This window comes from Dermacentor andersoni, chromosome 10, assembly GCF_023375885.2.
Source record: "Dermacentor andersoni chromosome 10, qqDerAnde1_hic_scaffold, whole genome shotgun sequence".
In the NCBI taxonomy this organism is placed as follows: domain Eukaryota; kingdom Metazoa; phylum Arthropoda; class Arachnida; order Ixodida; family Ixodidae; genus Dermacentor; species Dermacentor andersoni.
The window spans coordinates 38,853,362-38,876,667 of NC_092823.1; the positions used below are offsets into that span (position 1 = coordinate 38,853,362).

Genomic DNA, 23,306 nt, shown 5'->3' on the forward strand with positions numbered 1-23,306 from the left:
CAGTTCGCGCGAGCGCGTAATGCAAATGACTTGCTGCTGACGGCTCGTAGCAGAAGCGCAGAAGTATTTTCGTAACCGTCCCTTTACACCTCACTTAACTTTTTTAGTTTATGCGCTGACCTTCACGCTGGATTTCTGCCTTGCGGCAGCCACGGTCTTTTACGCGTGCGTACAGTTGAATCGCCGTCTGACAAGTCGTGACCGTCACGCCACCTACGCCATTCACTCAGGTGTTCCTGCGACGCAGCGGCCTTCCTTTAACCGAACGACAACCTTGTTACAACTAGCGATGCCATACTTTGCTTTTGTCAACGTCAATTGAAGGCTGAAACCATGCTCTTTTCACTTTTTAAGAATCAGTAATTAAGTTACTTTGACAGAAAAAAAAGAGGCGTACTCAATCCAGTGTGACCGCAGGAGTTACGCAAGTTAATGACTGGTTGAGAATGCGACTGATCATCTCGTTCATTCACTACTTTTGAGATGTTCCTAATTTTGCAAGGATTATTTTCCTGCGATTCCGTGTCATTTGTTGCAGCGAGTCGAGTATCCCGTCGATTTTGAGGACACACCTTCGTGTGAGCCATTGAGATACTGCGAAACAATTAAAGAAAAGTGAAAATAGCGTTTACGAAATACGACCTCCTGGCACCAAGTTCAAGTTCCTGGAAGGTTCCTCTTTGTACACATAATCATGAGACTCCATGTACATTTAATTGCGCGTTGACTTACGTTGATCCAATTTAAGTAGGAAAGGATTACATAACATATTCAACCCCAATATGGTGTCAGATGAACGTAGTTGTCAGGTTAAAGTGGATAGGAGGTGAGATTAAACTGCATGAAAGTGATCTGATCATATTCCTGGGGAAGGAGGGGCGCCAGCTTTCCAGAAAATACGAATTATTCGGGAGGTGCCCCTTGTGTCGTCACGGAAGATGGAAACCGACCATGAAGTTCATTTAGAACACCGCAAAATTCAGTTATATTTCACTTTCGAGCATATACCCTGATGCTGGTGGCCTCCTCGACGAGAAATCTGCATCAAGCAGATAATAAAAGAAGCATGGCTCTCTCGTAATCGAGAGTAGATGTAAGCATGAAATGGCTACCGGCAATGCAGATTGGCTGGAGATCATAGTAGCCGCAATCTCAATATGGGTGTAGTGTATGTTCGCAACGGCAGAACCCACCACCCCATATCACACCACACCACCGCACACGAACCTGTTTTGAACTGAACCCCACTGCAAGTGTCTTCTCGGCCAAACAGCCATCTGCGTCGCGCCGGACGCTGCCGGCTTGGTCATGCAGCATGACGCCATCTCTCGAGCCAGCGCAAACGCCGCGTCGCGGAACTCGTGGACCGCTGGCGTCGAGCAGACAACCCTGCCTCAGCGCCAAAAGATGACAATCAAGTGCTCTGTATCTGCCTTTTGGACGTCGCTATTAAAAATGACAAATAAAACTTCAGCGTACTAGAAGTTACAACTTGAGTGACATTATGAACAAACATTAGGAATAACTGGGAAGCAATATTTTTTAAACTTGTTTCGGCGCTAACTAGCGTATGTAATGAGGTCCTGTGCAAAGGTTTGGGGGCAGAGATTGTATGTTCTTACGTTTTGACTTGTTCCCCGGAAGATCTCGTTTTGTTTTCACAACTGTGGCAAAGCCAGTGTCAAGCAGACACCATTTATTATTTCATTTGCTAATCTGTTTTGTTTACATCAAGTAAGATGTATTACATGTGCTGCACCTTATATTGTACTTTACGTTCATACCACAGTTGTAAGCGTGCCTACGGGTGAATACATTTCCTTGTCAACTTACGCGAATGCTCTCGTTTGAGTGCCCGGATAACGGCTCTGGCTTTTGGCTCAAGATCACCTGAAGGTCGCCGACAACAAGAGCTAAAAGCATTTGATGCTTAATACAAAATGCAATGCCAGTATAGCAACCAAACAAACAGTGTCACATATTGATGATTTTCCTCAAGGCAGGTTACGCACACAAAGGCACGGACGGCGAAAAGAAGACAAGGCGCTGCTTCGAACTAATTTTATTAGCGAGAACGCACGTATATATACATTCACTATTAAAGTCATGGCGCATGCGTCACAACGAATGATAACTATATCGCTAACTGCATGAGATGATGGCCCACCGCGCATGTTCATACTTACATATGTCTGCAGAACGCTATGTTTACACTACGAAAATATGAACGGATAAAACATGTTGAACAAAAGGTCTTCCAAGGCATAAAATGACGAGTACAATAAGCTAAGAACCGCTTTAAAAGGAGTGTGAACAAAATACAATGGGGCACTGAAACAGCTGTAAACTCAAGGCTCCAAAGATTAGTCAGTCAGAAAAGAGGAATAAAAGAAAGGCGGGGGAGTAAATAAGACTGATCACAGAATGTAGTGCTCTCGAACTGTTAGTGTTGTAGATAATGAAGTTAATTTTTCGAAAGTGACACGGAAGGGTCGCAGACGCAACTCGGGCCAAACCGATTGATGCGCGATGCTTGGAAAATTTCACCGGCGAACTGTTCTCCACAGCTTCCGATTATGAAAGTCTAGCCTAAAAGTGGGGAACACGTACCTGTGCATGTGGCGGAGTGCAAGGCCATACTGCTACCCGATTTATGCTTTAAGTTGTCGCGTTCGCGTAGGTGGTCGTCGATACATAGGCCTGTCTGGCCGATGTAAACACGTCTGCTTTGTGCGCTTGACCTGCCTTAAGGATAATGATGCCGTACCAACTAGCTCGGATCCGGACCCTTGCTCACTTTCTATCTTGATCTCTGTGTTTATGCACCCCCTACATAAGGGAGCTGCTTCTGGTCTTTAATTGTGATATTTAATCCCAAATGAGCTTTTCACTTTCGTAGTATTCGTGAAAAAAAAAAAAAACTACATGACAGGTTCAGCACCTCATACTTTCTTCCTGAGCTCAACATGAAAAGCACACGACGTCGGAATCGTTGTAGTTCTCACACAGAAGACAAGAAAATTAGTGATTTTCCTGAAAAGCATCGGCATGCATTATACTGGTATCGCACTCACACAATTTCTCTCGCCTATGTGTCATGTGAGATTAGACCTCGCCTTGTATCATGTTGATCACTATGATGCACGACGGCTGCCTGAACAGCGGCTAGCAAATAAACGTTTGCATTTTAAAAGAACTGTTTCGAATTCGGGCCGTGATGTCTCGGAAATCAGTACATAGCTAAACGCTGAAATATAGTTATTGGTGAATAGTAAAAAAAGATGGCGGAATAATTTGATTTGTTAAATGATTTTATATTGCTGGAGACTATTAAAGGGGTTTTCCCAATACAGCTTCCCAAGACTTTCATACATGGCTTTTTCAACAGGGTTTAATTGCAATATTGCAATTGCAATTGCAAATATTACCTGGTGAAACAAATGGCCCATGCATATTACATGATGATGCAGAGATGACTGCGAACCAGTCCATCAGAGCTCACTGGATGAGACCTCAAATTACTAGGCAGACGCCCAGATTCTTTGGACAGCGAAAACACGACTTGCTGACACTTGCTGGACAATCGCACTCAGTACTGTACGAATTGTCGGCCGCCGCATAAGATTTGGTATACGCATCTAAAACCTTGTATTCTCGGAGTCCATGGTCGAATAAGTTTTCTTTACACGTGACACATTCAAAGGACGCCGTATAGTCGCATCTTTTTGATAATACCGCTGTGCCACACCTGTCAAAGAATCGCCTTTCAGTTCCTTGGCGGCTTCCACGAAGTACAGTGCTTGGTGAGCGCTTAGATTTTGCTGTGCCTCGTGGGAAGCAGTGGGTAATTCTTTTGAAGTGTGTTGAATATTGCACTTCTTTTCACCGAGTAAAAATGTGAGCTCGTCGAAACAAGGCATCGAGGGCATTAACTTCTGAAGTGTCACCGTTAGGACTCGGGCTGCCCGACAGTGCCAACCTATGCCGACGAAGAACAGATAGTAGAAGAGACCCACGATGTAAATGCCCACGATCACTAGATACTCGTAGTAACTGGCGTGTTGAACTAGCGGAATCACAACCAAGGCGACGGATGACACCAACTTTAGAAGGACTACAACGAGTGGCGCCCTGTACGAACGGCCCCTGTTCTTCATCGTGAAGCGCAGCAAGACGAGGGAGAGCACCACGAAAATGTCCCACAGGGTTTCGATGAATACGGAAGCCTGGATCAGGGCTTGCAGCGAACCGAAGAAGATAAAGACAACGGACAGTGCACCCCTGAAAATCACGCACGTAAACGGTACGCGAGAGTCGATAGTGACGAGCGACAAGATTCGCGGCAAGTGTCCTGTCCTGGCTGCTGACAGGACAAAGCGGGGAGCGCTGAAGAAGGACGCGCAAAGCCCGCCGAAGACGCTGACAGAGACCGCTACGGGTACGGCCGCGTGGCCCACGGGGCCCCAGGTCCTGAGCGCGAAAGCTGAGGCAATGGCGTCGGTGCTCGTCAAAGTCGAGAAGTCCAGGACCACGGCGTAGGAGAGGTTGGTCAGGACGTACATGACGGTTACGATGAGAAGACCAGCCATGAGGGATCGCTGCAGGTTGCGGACGGGGTCCGCCATCTCTTCGGCAATGAAGCTAACGTACTTCCTGGAAAGAAAAATAAATAAATAAAGCTTGTGGATGTTGTACCAGCTGGAATTGTTCGCTGTAGTTTAATTAAAGAAAGCATTGTTGGGAAGATGAATTCATATTGTTTAGCTCCACCTTGGTTTCTGTGTAGAGTTCACGGCTGCGAGAAAAGTTGACGCGTTCCATTACGTTGTCATACCGCTCCACCAAAAATGTTTAAAAGCTCGTGGCCCACACCTATCGCATTTCCTTTTTTTTTAATTCACTGCACTGGCTCAGTTTGCACATAGTGTTATGTTGATGAGTGCAAGTAAGTAAAGTCGAGCACAGGGAAAAAAGCACAGAAAGGGAGCGACGGCTGCGTACAAAGATCGCGCGTTTCCTTTCGAATCTCGGCAGCCGAGCTTGAATAGCCTTCAAATGAAAAGTATCTCCGTGATCGGTATTCCCCGCGCGTTCAATGTCACCGACGCTGGGGCCAAAGTCAACCACAGAAACACGACGCTCCAGCATTCCCGTTTTCTCGCCTTGATTTCGTGTCCTTCCTTTCGCTGCTATTCTTGCACTTCGGCAGCTAAGTATCTATATTTCAACGCCTGTACTGAGGTCAAGATCGCACGTCTCTCTTCTTTAAATATTTACAGGTAATCGCCTATCGTCCATCTAGGAGCCTAACCTCCACGCGTACAGCCCAATGTTCGACCATGCGACAGCGTTTTTTTTAATGCATTTTGATGATGAGCTTGTTCTGTAAATTAATGGGGCTCACTAGAACACGACGACACTGGAAGCTAAACTTTAGATGTGGACGGACTGTTAATCTCCCTCCATCCTCGCCCTCCCTAAAGAATATAAAAAGCTAGGTTTTACTGCGAAATGACAGGTTGCTTTAGTGGGATAAACTTGTTTTATTGCGAGTAAATTACCTTAGTTTAGAAGTCGCATTCATGGCCTTTTTTTTGTAAATCAAGCGTCGAGTGCGGGATCCAACAGCGGCTAGTAAACACGCGAAAGCTGCGCGGGAAAGTGAATGGTAACTAGTTCTTTATAATTACGTCATTAGAAAAACGCCCCTGCCGACATTTACCGTTCTTGAAATGAATCCATCCATCTTTTCTTTTTTCATGAATCTCAAATATGTCTGATAATCTAACTACAAGGACATTATTGCCGAAATAAAGTTGGATTATAGCCTGCATATGCACAAGAATTATCGTGCCGTGTATGGGACGAATAATTTGAGCTATAGCCAGTGTCTCATCAGTGGTGTGTGTACGCGTTCACTTCAACATACTCATTTCGTCCCAGCTTCTCTCCATCTGTGGCACGGTCGCTGCTAGAGCTCACGATTCACAGTGATTTCAGAAAGCAATGATAACACTCTAGCCGATGCTGCCATTTCTGCGCATTTGGCAAGCTTTACTTACAATGGCCAACTGTCTTGCTCGCACACCAGGGTCTTTTTAAAGCTAAGTTCTCTATGCCTCAACCTCCGAGGATTGCTTTGCTGTTTCTAGCGAAATTGACAAGCTGCATAGTCTTAAATGTTGACTGGCAGAGTAGTGACAGTGACAACGCCCGTGTTCTGTGTAATCAGACAAGAGACCACGACATCGCCTGATAAGGTTCTCTAAAGCACAGATGAACGCTAATGGCTTCTGACATTATGAATACTTGTTTCTTTGTGAGCTGTGCATGTGACACCGGAAGCTACGACATTTTTTTTTTCTGTGAAGAGATCCGTGTGGAGGAGAGGTTGGCACCGTGGGTGATGCCCGCTATTCCTTTTCAACTAGCACAAAATGTTAACGGACAAAGTAGTACGAGTAAGGGTAACTATTTTCGGTGCAACCTGAGAATATACCTAATGACATATAACTTATATTATAATATTAGCTCAAATGTTTATTTTCAGGCAGCAGACCCCTTACCAGATAAAACATGGCATTCATAGGCCGCTGGGCATACTCTGCGGGGAAACAAGGGGCATACAAGCACTAAATTGATCTGAATATGTGTCACACTTCACTGTGTATACAGCTCCCATGAGAATTCTTTCATCGACAAGCCACACTGTCCTCTTCTCCTTTCTAATCTCGAGAGCTCAGGCCATGGGCGTACCATCCGCTACTGCTGCTACGTCGCGAACGCAAACAAGTTTTGCGTCAGTTAGCGTGCAACATTGCGTCGCGTCTGCGTGGTATTAACGGCATTTCTTATGCTTTGCAAAGGCGGAAATGATTGGTACGAGTTATGTTCGCTGAATATAGTCAGCCTTGCATGCACTGAACGCAACTGCGTTAAACCCCATGGTCCGCTTGGATAACACTTGCGCCTGCTGCAGCCGACGGCGGGTCATTAGTGTTCTAAGAACTGTGACTGCTATTCGATACAGAGACCGCTGGGGATGGAACCCTTCCGCTGTGACGCCCAAGGTTCACAGATACACACTGTCCCAAGGACACTGCGTACAAGTGTATGTAACGAAAGGCCAAGCAGCCACCTCATTGCGCGCATGTCGTAAAGCGGCATATAGGCCCGTGCTCGTGGGCTAACACCAAAACAGGTGCTGCCGCGGGTGAGGGCATTACCGTTGCGGCGTGAGAGACACATACACAGGTTGCGTTGTCGTGAAAGTGTACCCATGTAAGAGGAGACCGAGTCAGTTTCCGCGTAAAGCCCGGGTAAGTGGCTGGCTGGTCATTTCCTGTGTTCGCAGAACAGGACATTCCGCTGGGCCAGTTGCACCGATGTGTGTGAAGTTCGAGCAAGAGAGCCATGGGCAGTTCCTTTCAGTGTGTCACAAAACTTGGACTGGAAGAGGCTGTCACAGTGGAGATTGTTGATGCATACGCCTACTTACATTAGACGTGTCATGTATAAGAACTGACTTATAGAATTTGAGCGAGGGGAGTTAAAACGAGTGTAGCGACCGCATTTGCGAGGTTACTTAAACGAGTGCACAGGTATGACAGGGAAAGCGAGCGAGCCAATAATCGGTTGCCGCAGTGGACAATGCATCCTACATTTTTTTCCTAATAAACCTGTATGCTTAAGGTCATTTCCCTGAATGCAAGATGTCACCGCATGACGACGAAGAGTCGACTGTCTCCATGGAAGAGCTGGGAGAAGAAACTTCAATATGCGCTTCTGTCCTTGCTTACCATCCTGAGAAAGACAGCAGGGCCCCGTAGAAGGCGTTTAAAATTCCCGATGCGGTCACGCTAGTTGAGAAAAAGGGAGACTCAAGCTCACTTTTACCTGAAAAACAGAACAGATCAGAGAAGAACTAATTCACCGAGCAGCTATCATGAAAAATACGCTGAAGTCTAACATTACAAGAGCTGCTTGCAGTTCAGAAACTCACATTGACCCTTTTACAAAAAAAGAAACAGAAAAGAATGGAAGGCGATTGATGGTTTATGTAAAGACGATGCCTTCCTCGGTGTCATCAGTTCTCATCACTATCATTATCGTCATCATTCTAATTGTCATCATTGTGATCCTCATCATCATTATCATCATAGCCATCATCAACGTTGCCCGGAATAAATTACACGATTCGTTATCACCAGCAGCATCATATCGTCATACATATTAGTCATCATCATCAGTTGTGTCACAGTGTTATGGTAAATCATCTTTGCAGTAGTACACAGCTGGCGCATGCTAGCTGGCAAGTTTCTAAGTCAGTATAACGGACGAAAGGAGGAGACAAATAGGTACGAAACACGAAATCAGTACGTTCCAGATGGGTCCGGCTACGTACGCTCGGCCCAGCCAGATGTCGCCTAGCAACGGAGGCGCGTCTGTCCGGGGAAGTTACATCATTTTCCCTCTTTGCCTTCTGTAGTACATGTTCTGTTTAAATGCATAAGCATTTCTATGCTTAATCAACAAGGAAACCTGTCCGTCAGGTAAGACGAATCACTATAACGAAAGTACTGTACAAAATATTGTTTTTATGAAAGCTATGTTGAAATATTCGGTGATGGTGGAATAAAAGCCATATCTAGAATCACATGTCCAGCCGACTTGGTTCATTATACACATCAGGAAAATTCAGATTTCGCGGAAATGTAATGCCAAGCACACCACATCCTTGTTGCGTTTCGGTGGTCACGGGATGCGGCTTCCGTTAGGGCGTTCCTTCACTGACCAAAATGCCACCGATACATGAGGGCTCATGCGCTTCATGGCACACAACACAGACAAATAAACCCACCGTGGTTACTCAGTGGCTATGGTGTTGGGCTGCTGAGCACGAGGTCGCGAGATCGAATCCCGGCCACGGCGGCCGCATTTCGATGGGGGCGAAATGCGAAAACCCCCGTGTACTTAGATTTAGGTGCACGTTAAAGAACCCCAGGTGGTCGAAATTTCCGGAGTCCTCCACTACGGCGTGCCTCATAATCAGAAAGTGGTTTTGGCACGTAAAACTCAATAATTAAAAAAAAACACAGACAAATAAGCAGTCAATGATTCGAAAAGGATGATAACGAGTAATGAGGGATCATATGCGTCTTATCACGGTTGATAGTGGTTCGACACAGATAGACAAGGTGCTCAAGAGCTATGAGGACTTCTAATGGCAGAATCAATTCTGATGGCAATAAGCACTGATAACAGTTGATAAGGGCCGGATCAAGTCCGATAAGATTGATAAGGAGTGATAAGAGGTGACAAGGTTTATATAATATCCGATATGATTACTAAGGCCAGGTAAGGGTTCATAAGGATCAGATCCACAAATGTTTTACAAGTATCTAACTGCGGATGAGTTGTGGTGTGTCTCCATTTTTATGAGCACTGCAACAAAATGCAATGGCGAGAAGTACTGTGACTGGATAGGCATGACTTTAAAAGTAACAATTCACTGTTGTACACGTTTCGCTGGCATTTTTGCCCTTTGGTACTATTCTAATGTAAGCGATTTTAAGGGGCTTTTGACAGTGTTCTGCAAAAGGCGTACAGGTCTTACCATCGGCTGTATGTTGGGCTAATAAAATTTCCACGTAGGCTCATTAGCACAATATCTATTATTTATTTACTTATTCATACTGTTAACCCTCTATTGTGGGTCGTTACAGGGAGGGTACAATGAATGAAGTTTACATAATGCACATACATTTCACTATGGCCAACTAACAAGTGACCGCATATTCATCAAGATGCTTATCTAAGAACCGAGATAGATCTGGCACATTTATGGAGATGCTTATCTCGTTTCTGCATTGAATACTTGAAAATCGCGTATGTAGTTTTGTTTTTTCGCACAGCATCATGCGGTAAACTGTTCCACAAGCTTATAATGTCACATAGATTAGGTACTTTTCGCTAAATAGCCGCTACAAAAACAAGAACTACCTGTGAAATAAAACGCGCACTAACTTCCAGCAGTTCGTAAAGCCAATATGGGTGATGGTTATTATTGTCTAATATGTATTACCAGCTGCGAGAAACGCACTTCGGGACTTCCTTGTAGGCATAACTAAATACGCACCACGTTATAAAGGCATGGAATGCTTAATGCCCACCAATTGCCGACCAAATTTAAGCCGAGAAACTGATTGATCCACAAATCAAAGATAAAACCAACCTCTGGCAAAAGAAACTGCTCCTGTGATCACAATGGACAGCAGTATCAGACATTTGACTGTTGACAGCGTCGCCTGCAGCCACGACGACGTCTTGTTGGCGACGCAGTTAAGCGCAGCTACCGCACCTGCACGCGGAAGGACGCTGTCAGTGCCATGTAGAACAGACACCTAAGAGCTTTACCTGCTATTTCTACGTCGCGCTTAGAAAGAAAGATACGGCTTCTGTTTCATTGAAACACCTTGCTTTGTGAATGACCGAGTTTGTTCGACAGGCGTCCTTTTTATGTTTTCAATTCAAACTTTCTGTTGACCCTGAGCCTTCTCCCAGTGCAGGGACGCAAACCGAATAATTATCTTTAAATGAACCTTTTAACCTGACCGTCTCTCGCATATAATTTCTCTTTCCCTTGTTGTAGCAGGCCCGGCCACTAATTTGTACTAAGTTTTCAGTGAATTGTTTAGGCGCACCTCATCTTGATTTCATTTCACTTCATTTATTTACTCACAGGGCCGTAGAGGCATTGCAGAGGTGAGTGGCAATAATAAAAAAAGAAAGAAATGCTAATAAGGCAGCATATTGTCTCAGAGAGCCGACTTCAACACACCATGATTCGCTATGGCGACGATGGAGGCGGGAAGGTGATTCCAGTCTTCCACTGTTTTCTAAATGAAGGCTTCGAAGTACGCGCTGATCTTGCACTGAGGTACCCCAATTTTCATACGATGATCAATGCAGGATCACAGCTATTATGTAGTCGAAAAAAGTGTCATTTCTAGGTAAGTATTAGCGCAATATTTTGATGAAATAGGCTTAAGCGGGAAATACGACGTCTGGCTGTATGGCTTTTCAAATCTAGCATTCATTTCTCCGAGTGCCTCTGTTGAATAATCTCATCTATTTGTAACTTATTTTATCAATGTATGTAGCCCGTAATTGCTTCTCCAAAGGACTCACATATACCACTAAAGGTCCTGTGAAACTAGGTGCATTGGTACACCGAAACTAGACGAAATAGTAGGTCACTCTTGGTTTGCAAACCCCATATTTGAACTGGCGATGAATCATTGTGACCGGTGACAGAGGTTTCATATTGGTCTTACAACGTAGTAAAAGCGTGAAAAAGAGTCTAAATTTTATATTCTACTGCGTTTCGTGCTGCAAGACTGAACGAGGAAGGTGAAATTTTTTTATAATTAAATTTAGACAATGATCATAAAACCAAACAGAAGTATGCAAAAAACAGAATGAAAGAAAAAGCAGGAAAGGCAGAGAGGTTTACCAGGTTATACCCGGTTCGCTACCCTACACTGGTGGAGTGGAAGCGGACATAAAAAGAAAGGGCGCAGGAAAAATAAACTGATGCGCGCACACAGAAAACAGCGTTCAACAAACAATCAGCGGAGTCCCAGAGTTCAGTTGTCTTCAAGAAGTCCACGGCGCTCTTGTGTCCTGCAGCGTGAAGGGACGGTGGAGGTCATGGTCCTAGTAATTTTTTCTTCTGCAAGCGTTTTGTTGTCCAGTCCTCCTAAAGCAGCACGCAATGTCGGTATTTCAATGTGAAAGGAGTCAGAGTATAATACAACGTGTCGTATGCTCATCGGCCGAGACAAACCCGGATTACTTATGCTTGTAAGCTTATGCTGGCCTGAGGAGGTTCGTCTTGCACCTGTTCGACAACGCTGTTATGCTTTAGGGGAGAAATCCAAGAAGCGGTGGTCCTTATTGCTCCAGCATACATGTCGCAGATTGTACTCATCTTTTCCCCGCAATGAAGTTGAAACACTGCACAATAAATATCAGTTTTCTCTTCTTGCATGTGACGGGAGGGCTTGAGGGCAGGTCGCAATCTACGATGACACCCACAAGTGGCCGAGTCTTCTTATGGGTGATCGGATGGCCAAAAATAGACACTCTGTAGGGGGTCATAGGCTTGCGCGTGAATGCGACTAGTGCACATTTTTCAGCTGACTTGTAGTTCTTGTCTCACGTGAAATGTGCGAGTAACGTCATCATCATGGACAGCCGCCTGGCCCATCTGATAGAGGCCAAACGATCGATACAGGCGCGTTGGAAGCAGCACCGGCTGAATCGCAAATTGAGGAAGAAGGTGGCTGACTTAAATAGGGCCATTGAACAACATTGCAGGCTCCTGTGCCGTCAACAGTGGAACGAGATCTGCAACCGAGCTGACAGGGAATTGCATCGCAGTTGTACATGGAATCTATTTCGGCACCTCCAGACGAAACAAAGACCAAGTCAAACCAGCGCGACCACCTGGCTCGCCTCATGCACACCATCACACAACAACAAGGAATAGACGCTGTTATCAGGAGCCTGGAAGCCAAGTATCTGCCAGACACGCCAACGGAAACCCACCCTCCGTACGGGGGGCTGCCCAACGCGTGGCTCGACCGAGACATTACCATATCAGAGGTACGGGTAGCGCTGCACGAGCTCAACACCCGCTCAGCAGCCGGCCCAGATCTCGTTACAAACAAGATGCTACGCAACCTGGACGACGCTTCGATAGAGGCCCTAACCGATTACTTCAATGAATGCTGGCATTCGGGCAAGCTCCCCCGACAGTGGAAAACGGCAAGAACGATCCTGATTCCGAAACCGGGCAAACCACTGGACATCGGCAACCTGCGTCCCATCTCGCTGACGTCCTGCGTGGCCAAGGTGCTGAAACACGTGGTCGCCAACCGGTGGCAGGAATACCTAGAGAAGGAAGGCCTCTATCCTGACACGATGATCGGCTTCCGGCGCAGACTCAGCACACAAGATGCCATGTTACAACTCAAACAAGAAATCGTCGACAACAAGACACAAGACAGTAAAGTAATTCTGGGTCTCGATTTACAAAGTGCATTCGACAAAGTCAAACACTCAGCCATATTAGGACAAGTATCAAGACTCAACATGGGGGTAACGAGCTACAATTATATTCAAGACTTCTTGACCAACCGGACGGTAGAACTGCACGCCGGAGACCTCAAGCTCCCCGAACACAAGCTCGGCAGTACGGGTACTCCACAGGGTTCGGTCATATCGCCGTTGCTCTTTAACCTCGTCATGATCGGGGTAGCGAGGGCAGTAACGGGGACCGGCGTCCGGCATACGATCTACGCCGACGACATTACCCTGTGGGCGGCCGGCGGCACCGACGCCAGCATCGAGCAACAGCTGCAAGCGGCGGTTACTGCCATCGAGCAGCACCTTGATGGCACAGGCCTAATGTGCTCGCCCGCCAAATCCGAGCTGTTCGTCGTCACACCGCTTCGACCGGGACGGAAGCGCGCTCCTCTTCGGGCGTGTGATCACATCAAAATTGTGACTGCATCGGGGCAACGCATCCCCGAAGTTCCCAAGATCAGGGTCCTGGGCCTGCTGCTCAACAAGAGCTGCCGCAACGACGAGACCATCAACAAGCTTACCACCAAGGCAATGGACGCCATCCGACTCATACATCGAGTATCTACACGAAGGGCGGGCATGCGTGAAGACAGTCTCGTGCGGCTTGTCCAGTCGTTCGTGATCAGTCACATCGCCTACGTTGCGCCCTACCTTAACTGGCACGTCACTGACAGGACCAAGATCAACACGCTGATCAGACGGGCTTACAAGACAGCGCTAGGTTTAATGGAGACCACGAGTACGGCTCGGCTCTTGCAGCTCGGCGTCCATAACACCCTAGAAGAAATAGCCGAGGCGCAGCTCACCGCGCAATTCGAGCGCCTCTCTACCACCAAGACGGGCCGCAGTATACTGACGTCCCTGGGTTACAACCCCCGAGCTCCCAGCCGGCAGCCGTGCGAGATCACAGATGAGGCGCGGGCCCACATTTACGTGGACCCCATCCCGAAGAACATGCACCCAGAATACAACCAAGAACGGCGGCAGGCGCGGGCCAAGGCCCTCACCGAGCAACACGCCCAAGACCCGCACGCCCGGTACGTGGACGCCGCGGAATACAAGCGGGAAGGCTTCGCGGCAGTGGTCGTTGCGGCGGCTACCGGCACCAAGACAACGGCAGCGAGCGTGCCGTGCACGAACGCCACAGACGCCGAGGAGGTTGCCATCGCTCTGGCGATCACCGAGGCCGAGTGTCACACCGTGCTCAGCGACTCGAGGAATGCCGTGCGCAACTTTGCCAAGGGGCGAATATGCGCGCCGGCGGCCGCCATCATCGGCAAGCTCCAACTTCAAGACCGCGGCAGCACCGTCCGTATCAAGTGGTTTGCGGCGCACGCCGGCGATTGTGCAACCTCACCGAACCACGAGACGGCCCATTCGGCGACGCGAGCGCTTACCTTCCGCGCCCCCGAGAGTGACCGTTCCGTGTGGTGGTTCGAAACCAAGGACAGATTGACTAGTTATGCCGAAGTAACCAAGTGTTACCGCTTAGCTCGACGGACAATGCCGCCTCCCCACCCGGCACTGAGTCGGGAGGAGGGCGTAGTCCTAAGACAAATACAGACCGCGTCACTCCTCGCCCCCGCAATGCTGCACGTGCTTCACCCAGAGCTCTATCCGAGTGGGCTGTGCGGTGTTTGTGCAGCGGGTCCGGCGGACCAATGGCACATCATGTGGGACTGTGCCAGGTTCCCGACGGCAGCTACTTCCAGGACTTACCCGTCAGAACTTCAAAGTGCACTGCAGTCTGCAGACAAGGACTCACAACTATGGGCCGTCCAGCAGGCCCGGGGTGCGCTCGAAAAGCACAAGCCTCATGACCCACTACAAACGGGCCCAACTGGGCTAGTGCAGAGTAGGGTATAACCCCGGGTCGACGCTTGGCCAGCGTCACGACTCGTTAAATCGTCGTTTGCCGGCACTATTAAAGTTATTCCTATCCTATCCTGTGCGAGTAAGTGAGGCCGCCTTCTAAAGCCTTGCACGTAGTTGGAGATGTGTCACGCCTGATAACCAAATGCAGGTATTGTGTGCATAAATTGAGGCGCTAACCGTCTTTGCCAGAGTTTACGCAAGTCCTACAAGGGTGAGGTTGTAAAAAGTGGGACTCATGATCTCGCGCTACTGGACGCCACAACAATCATGATACTCACTGGTCGGGCAATCTTCAGTGCGAACAGAAAATATATTCTTGTGATGCAGCTTCATACCCATAGAAAGATTCGGCCACCAAATTCTGCAGCCTCTAGTGTTTCAAGAGTCACTTGATGGGTTATGGGGTCATAAAGACCTTTCACATCAAGAAGAAGCGCTGCAGACAGACGCTTCATCTGTTTAGCCTTGTTTGCAAAATACTTCGTAAACATTAAGCTTTACTCCTCCGACGATGATCGAGAACGCAATTACCAGAAATTCGGCTGTTGTTCGCTGGCACCCAAGCACATAATATCTAGGTTGAAATTAATCATACGTGTTTTCCTCAGGATGTACTTTATTTCAGGTGAATTTAATTTTTATACGCCAGACAGGTGCGACGATACTCTCTGTTGGAATCTCCATAGAGTTTGAATACGTAATTAAGAGAGATTTAGCAGTTTTGCACTTTGCTCACACATGCATAACTCGGTCCACATACTACCTTTGAACCTTTCATGTGCCGAACATGCTTCCTCAATTTAATTGCCTTGGATCAGGAAGTTTTGGCCATGTGTTTCATTGTCAGTTGCGTGGGCAGTTTGACCCATCGCGGTAGCCCTGTGCCTACGACATTGCGCTGCTAATCTCGGCGTTACGAGTTTAATATTATATTAATATTATTATAATATTACATTGACTCTATTGTAGTGTCTCTAAATAATAATGTATTTGCAAGATCCACGTCTACTAAATTTCTTGGTGTAGTACTAGATGAAAACCTAAAGTTCCAGTGCCATATTCAATCACTTATTCAAAAAATCTCATTTGGTATTCACATCATAATAAAGACTCGCTCTTTTTTCCAGCAAACCATTCTCATGTCTTTATATTACGCGTATATACACAGTCATCTCTCATACTGCCTGTCATCTTGGGGTAATACATATACCACACATCTTCATCAGTTAGAAGTTTTGCAAAAGCAGGCATTACGATTAATTGCATTCCAATCGCATACATATCCCTCTGCTCCAATATTCCGTTCCCTAAATGTTTTACCTTTACGCATGTTATTCAATCATAAGCTGTCGCTACTTATGTTTCGTCTTATAAATACCGAGTTTAATATTCCAGGTTTTAATCGCTCTAGCCTTAACAATTATAACAACACAAGATTTTCAGCTCAACTCAATCTTCTTCTTCCAAAAGCAAGAACTAACTATGGGAAATTTACCGTCGCGTTTTCAGGCATTTCTGTTTGGAATTCTATACCACCTGACATGAAGACATCTACATTATTATCATTCAAGCGTAGAACGAAGGAGCATTTCATGAACACTTTAACTGACGCGTAGCATAACTTAACAAACCTTGAATTAATTAGTATGTTGTTCACTTTAACATTACGCAATATACTTTTCAATTACCGTGTTACTAAATTTTGCCTTAATTGATACTTCTCCTCGTTGTTAGCTTTACGTGCCATTTATCCTCGTTTGAATTGTTGCATGTTATTTTTAAGATTTATTCAATTATTTTTCTTCTTTTTAACTATGTGAATACACCTGTGATATTGCTATCAGATTTTTTTCCTATCTTATCGTTTATTTCCGATGTAGAAACTGTATAATATATGACATTGACTCACTGTTTGCCACGATCTTACTATCCCCTTTTCATGTTTTGTTAGGAGGTCCCCCCGACAGTTGTTACTTCGGGACCTCCGAATGTGTACTTATACCCATCTTGTATTTGTTTTGTCAAAAATAAATATTGATTGATTGATTGATTGATTGATTGATTGATTGATTGATTGATTGATTGATTGATTGATTGATTGATACTATTCATTGAGTGCACGATAAAGAACATCAGGTGGTCAAAATTATGCTGGAGACCGCACTACGGCGTGCCTCATAGTCATATTGTGGCTTTGGCGCCCAACGTCCAAGAATTTGAAATTTTAAAGACCAGAGTCGAAATTGAATCACAATACCACGCTCAAGGCCTGGATGGGTCATGAGGAGTAAATAAACTCACCCTCTCCGAACTACAAGGCCCCTATAGAGCCAGTCTCCTAAGTATGCTGTAATCTGGCCCCTAATCCTTTCATTTCCTCGTTCTCGAATACACCGTGAACCATCTTAATCAACACAAATTTGTTCAGCGAAGAAAACAAATGTTATTTAATGCATTCGGTGAAAATAACAGCTTTACAGTAAAATGCGCTTGCTGGAGTCAAAATAATTCAGTAGTGTGGGCTCACGCAACAGGACTTCTGACTGGTAACGACTTTTTCTTTTTTTTTTTGAAAATGGCTGAACATCCCCGAATAATCGGGCGCAATAAACAAGCAACGTATAATAAAGGATTTTCAGGTTCTTTTACTCACGCGGTGCCACTATGTGAACATTTCTGAAGTTCTGTGAGCTCAACGAATTCGCCGGCATATTATTCATTTATTGGTAAAGCATGATGTCAATCCTCTAGGCAAATTATAACGGTACACAAGCCCACGAGAACGTCATTTTCACAGCACCATTATTTGCCGCGTCTAGATAAGAACTTTGTCGCTTATCACATTTCGGGGTCGTCGCACAATCTGTGAAGTGGTACACATCGACAATCGAGGAGTAACCACGAAAACGTACTTAGCTAGAGCAATACCTTACGCAGTTTCTAGACAGCTACACAATGTCTAGCCATGGATCATCTCACAGAAAATCATCTGAATGAAACGATAGCTCTTGTTTATTACTTCACATTACGGATTATGTAGACGGCATTTATATACTATTTCGGAAATGTAATTCACAGTGGCAGAAATATTTTGAATATTGCAAACAACGATATGCATTGCCCAGAGTAATCGTAGTCCACATTAGAGGGTATATTCAAACTCCATATGAGCCGTAAAGTTATAAAGGGACATAAAATTGTAGATCACTTCATTACCAAAGGAATTATTACAACGTTAATACTTGCTTTTCTTGCTGGTTATGAGGACTGCTCAGTGGCTACCAAGCGACTTTTGAATCGTACAATAGGTGCTGCTGTCCACGCATTGAATATGGTGGCTCCCGTTACATTTATGTTAGGAGACCCCAGGGAGTTTTGCACTTAGTGGCAGGTACTTTGCAAGGACCTCACGTTTGAGGTCCTGCTCTGCCACTGGCGCTTACAAGTGCATTACACTTACTTTAAATGCAGGTGTGTGTTCGACAGATTTGTTATCGCGATAGCAATTACGTGGACACTTCAGGCGCATTGCTACCGTCGCCGTCACCGTGAGGTTCCGTATAAAGTCCAAGGGTGATAAAATCTTCGCCGCAAGCCGGGTGATGTATGTGCGAGTGAAAGCGTACGAGGGTGAGCCGGCGATCACGGCTCAATCTCGTGCACGCAAGGGAGGAAAGCGGGCAGGAAGCGTCTGCGGTCGGGTGCAGGGCTCTGGGGGAGGGGAGGGAGGGTGTCACGTTCTAGTCCGGGGACCTGGGCGGGCGCGTGCACCCGCCCGGGCCACTGACCTTGAAAGCCATCTGCGACAGGGACTGAGTCCGCCATGCACTGTGTTGTCGCAGCTTAGTTCGCGTTGATGGGAGAGGCCGCGCGAAGGTCAATTCACTCGGTACTGCTGCCTCGCTTCCTCACCGTAGCGCTTTGACAGCAAGTTTCCGCGGTGATTGATTGAGATGTCTTCATGTCTGCTTGTGCGCGCGTGACAACATGCTTGTTGTATAGTTAGTATGCCTATGTTTAGAAGTTTATACGGCCGATAAAATTGCGATCCTTACTTCGCACAGCTGTCCACTAATATGTTATCGCAACCGGTGCATGGCTTTTCGAGTGAAACTGCAACTTTTTTCGAAGTATGTAGCTTGCACACCTCACTTGTTTGAAAGAAGAAAATTGACGTCAGTCCCAATTTCTCCACCAAGGAAAAAAATTTTCCAAGTGACCAATGGAGGTTTCGCTTGCGCGACTGTTTGAAGCTTGTTTATTTATGTAAACTATAGATGAGCGAAGTACTTGTACCATCGTCGTGCCCCGATAAGCAGCGACATGCCATCAGCGCCATTCGCGACATTTTAGAAGATAGCAATCGGGAGGACTACCTCTGTGTGAGTATTTATTTTTATGAAATAGGAAATCACCAACCAGTTAGATAATATTTCTGAGTGCCAGTTCCGTGTTGAACTTCTCGTTGTAGTCTATGTGCAAGTTCAAATGCCGCGCACCATAGACAAGATTTGTGTCTTATCTGTAGTGATTTAGTTACTCTGCGGAAGAACTAGGTCGCGTTTCTGGCACTGGTGGCCGTGATTACAGTACTTACACGCTCTTGTCCTACGTTAGTTGTGTCTGTAGTACGAAATGTGACACGTGTACCGAACGATCGGAGTGCACGTGGTTCCTGTGGTGGCTCCCGTGGGCACACTACCTCCACGCTTGTTATTTGTGCTACTTGGTGCAGTGTTATTTTGACGTTGCTTACTCCTAATTTTATCGTTTCTGAGTAATTCATTTAAGATCTTCAGACAGTCGGCTTTAAATAGGCCTACCTTTCCAATTTCCTTTCTTTCTGAAACTCAACGTTTGACGCCTTGCGTTACGTTATGAGAGAGTAAACACAACGGAATGGCGTACAGAACACGGGCCCTCAGCTTGTGCTGCAGTCGCAGCAGACTCATTTCCTTGGACAAGGTACTACAGCTGGGTGATTACGAAAAAAAAAAAAATTTGTCTCCCCATCCCGGACCTGCGAAAGCGGATGTCCAACAGCGCTGTTGAAAAGCACGACTACAACTGCTGAAGGTGGTATGCAATGCGTTACTACTCAGTTCCTCCTCCGGCGCATTATTCAGCCACAGAAGAATGTGGACGTGCGGACTTACCCTGTGCTGCAATTCCACGGCAATACGACCAGCGGCAAAACGCCACCGCCAGTCGCATTGCCGTTTCTTTTGCCTTAGTCCCTACTCGTATTCACGCTTCACCTAAGGAGTCCTAAATGCGCGCTGCCTACCCACAGTGGTGCTGCAACAACAACGAAATCAGTTGCTAGGCTGGTTGTTTCAGATATGCCAGGCTAGTGACGTAACTCTGCACGTCACAAGCTGTTGTTGCCACGGCATCTTGTGCAACAGTTATCTTAACCGCGAAATTTATGCGGGGAGTGCTACATGATCAGCTTTGTTATGAGGAGCGCCTCATCATCAATGATGTGGTTTGGATGCTTGTTTCGTGCTTGTCCTTTATTGAACCGATCGTTTGCTGTACTCACTATGCGTGATACTAAAGAATGTATGCACTTGTCGGTTCAATTACTGAAGGTATTTTTTTGTGTGTGTGTGTCACGACGGCGCCGAAAAAAAATCCCGACCAATCAGAGGCTAACAGCTTCGCTGTAAAATGTATTTCACTGTACCGTAGCAACGCTGTGACATTGTTTCGGGGCTCGCAGTAGACCCAATGGGCGTCCTGTTCAAAGCGGGGCAATCTTGTACTCACAGATGAACGTCACCGCAACCAGAACGCTGACCACGTACGGAGGTGTGCAATCAGTATAGGCGAGACTCAGAGCGTACGTCGAGAAAGTGAGGCCCTGAGTGGCTCCCCCTAACGGGTCCGATAGCGTAGCGAAGCTCCAGGCGCACATGAAGGCCGTAAGGTCGCCAGCCCTGCCCAGAGCCCTGCCGGCAGCGACGATGTAAGCGTAGTCACCGCCGCAGGCTGGTAGCACGGCTGCGAGTTCCGCGTAGCACAGGCCGCCTGAAGATCGTGGCAAATACTTAGCAACACTGTAAATACTTAGCAACACTTTATAACATTGATTGAACAAGGAATGCACAGTGGGGTACTGGTTTGGGTTATTTTATATCGTTAATCTGTGGAGGCCGGTTTTGCGGACAAACTAGGGACGTCAAAATACAGGCACAAAGTCAAATTTCCGACTAAATTTGATTCATCTAGATAATTGTGGCTTGATGTCGCGCATATAAACATTACCTGGCCCACTAGTAAAAACCAAGTAGCATTTCACGCTTTTGTCATTCTTTCTACATGTTTTGTCCCCTCGGTTGCGTGTAAAACCTGCCACCTAGGTATGTCACCAGGGCAAACGTTTCGATAAATGGGGACCGACACCTTGGCGAAGATAGGTAGTCTTGTAAAAATGATCGCTCAATCGACATTTCCTGTTGGACGAGTGCTAACCTTTTCAAGCCTTCGTCTTCCAGTGAAGTTCTGTATTGCTTGCATTTCAACTGGACTGGTATAACCAACACTTCTAATTCACTGAAGGGAACAATACGCGTAGATCGCAAAAGAAAGAAAAAGCAGTTAAGTGTCATCAAAACGAGTTGTACTGGTGAAATGATGCTAATGAAGCCTGACGCTAAATGCACCACAAAAGTGTAGCGCCAACAGCAACAATCAATAAATCACTGAGAGGAACAATGGAGCGATCATTTGGGATGGCCAACGTTTGTCAAATGAAGTCTCGATATTGCTCACTTTCTTGCAGCTTTAAATTACGTGCTCAGCGCTCCACAGGAGCAGCGCCCGATTTCGGACACGGCATGTGAATCCGTGTTGAGTCCCGGTGTGGGCCGTCTTGCCAAGCGCACCTAGCCCCACCATTGTGCCATGCGTGCAATGTACGGAAAGACGTAGCTTACTCTTGCAGCTCATTCAGACTACGAAAAAAATTGCACTAATGTAAACACAGAATATACATCAGAAACCGTTATGTTTTGACCTACGGCAAGTACTTGGCTCATAAACTAGTGCTGCCTGCGTGTCTCACTCAACGAACGCACATTTAATCTTCGCGATTCACTTGTCTGAATGTAGTACTTTAGTCTTTATATTACGTGTGGTGGAGGGGATGTGATCTTTACATCACGTCCCACCTGGGCCCCGTCTGTGTATGGTCCGTCCAGTCATGCACATGAACTTCAGCATGACTTCGAAACACACATTTTACACTTTGATGAACGTGTCATTAACACGCTGAATGAAAGAACATAATCATTATCAATTTATCTGCTGCTGCTATAGCAGCCTCTATTGTACCTTCCCGTAGACTTGCGTTACGGCTTACCCTGCTCCGCTTGAAGCTTTGTGGCAAAGCATACGAAAAAAAAAGAACTTGCAGTGCAGATGGGAAAGGGTGAAATGATATACAAGCTTGCAGCAGTGCAACTTCCGTTGTCCGGTTGCCGTCGGCACCGATAGGCGAGCGGTGGCAGATTGGGCCCGTGGACACACGCGTACAGTAAAGGTCGCTTTCGGTTGTGTAAGGTTCTGTGCATTTTGTGTGCACGGGGCGCGCACTGTGCGCCTCATTTCCCTTCTCGTTATTCCCATCTGCGGTGGCGTGCCACCGTGCTAACGTGCACAGCATTCACTAAAGATCCCTCTCTTTGCGCCCATCAAAGTGCCGACATTTGCCTCAAGATCATCGCCACTCGCCACCACTCATGTGCCAATGCAGTAGAACATCCCCGACGTCTCCGTTTGTGTGAGCAAAAACATTACCCCTATGTTGTCACTCAACGAACGAGAGCACAGAACACTGACAAAGTGAAGCCTTTTTCCAACCTTGTATCCTGCGAAATCTAAGACCGCTTGGCAACAGATTCCTCAAGAGGGAACTCATTTCCGGGTCATTTGTTTTAGGCAACAACGCGTCGTTTATTTCGGTGTCAAACAGCCTTCTAGTGACCTCCACACACCGAATCGGCTCCGCTTAGGGCAGTAACCATGTTGAGTTGGAGCAAAGCGAATTACGGAAGAGTAGAAGTGACACATCACTTCTACAAAGCTAGGTGCCGATGACAGGAGCGATAAGGGGCACCCCATGAAGCCTCCACAGCAACGAGAATTCCATTTCTATATGTTGTTTTACTCAAATGTTCAACATAGAAAAATGTAGTAGTGATATAGCGTCGCGGTATTTTTATTGGTTTTGATGTCTTCTTTCGTGTTATTTTTCATTTTCATCGAGCCTCTTT

General features: G+C 46.4%; 1 protein-coding gene across 1 annotated transcript in view; it reads right to left on the reverse strand.

Moving 5' to 3' along the window:
- The window catches only part of LOC126519311 (b(0,+)-type amino acid transporter 1-like), a 28,776-nt gene that overhangs the window by 3,139 nt on the left and 2,331 nt on the right, over positions 1-23,306 (reverse strand). The window contains exons 3-4 of the mRNA XM_050168936.3: positions 20,796-21,060; positions 3,980-4,653 (exon numbers count right to left, since the gene is read on the reverse strand). Coding sequence (XP_050024893.3) covers positions 3,980-4,653; positions 20,796-21,060 — 939 coding nt within the window. The remainder of the gene's footprint in view (positions 1-3,979; positions 4,654-20,795; positions 21,061-23,306) is intronic.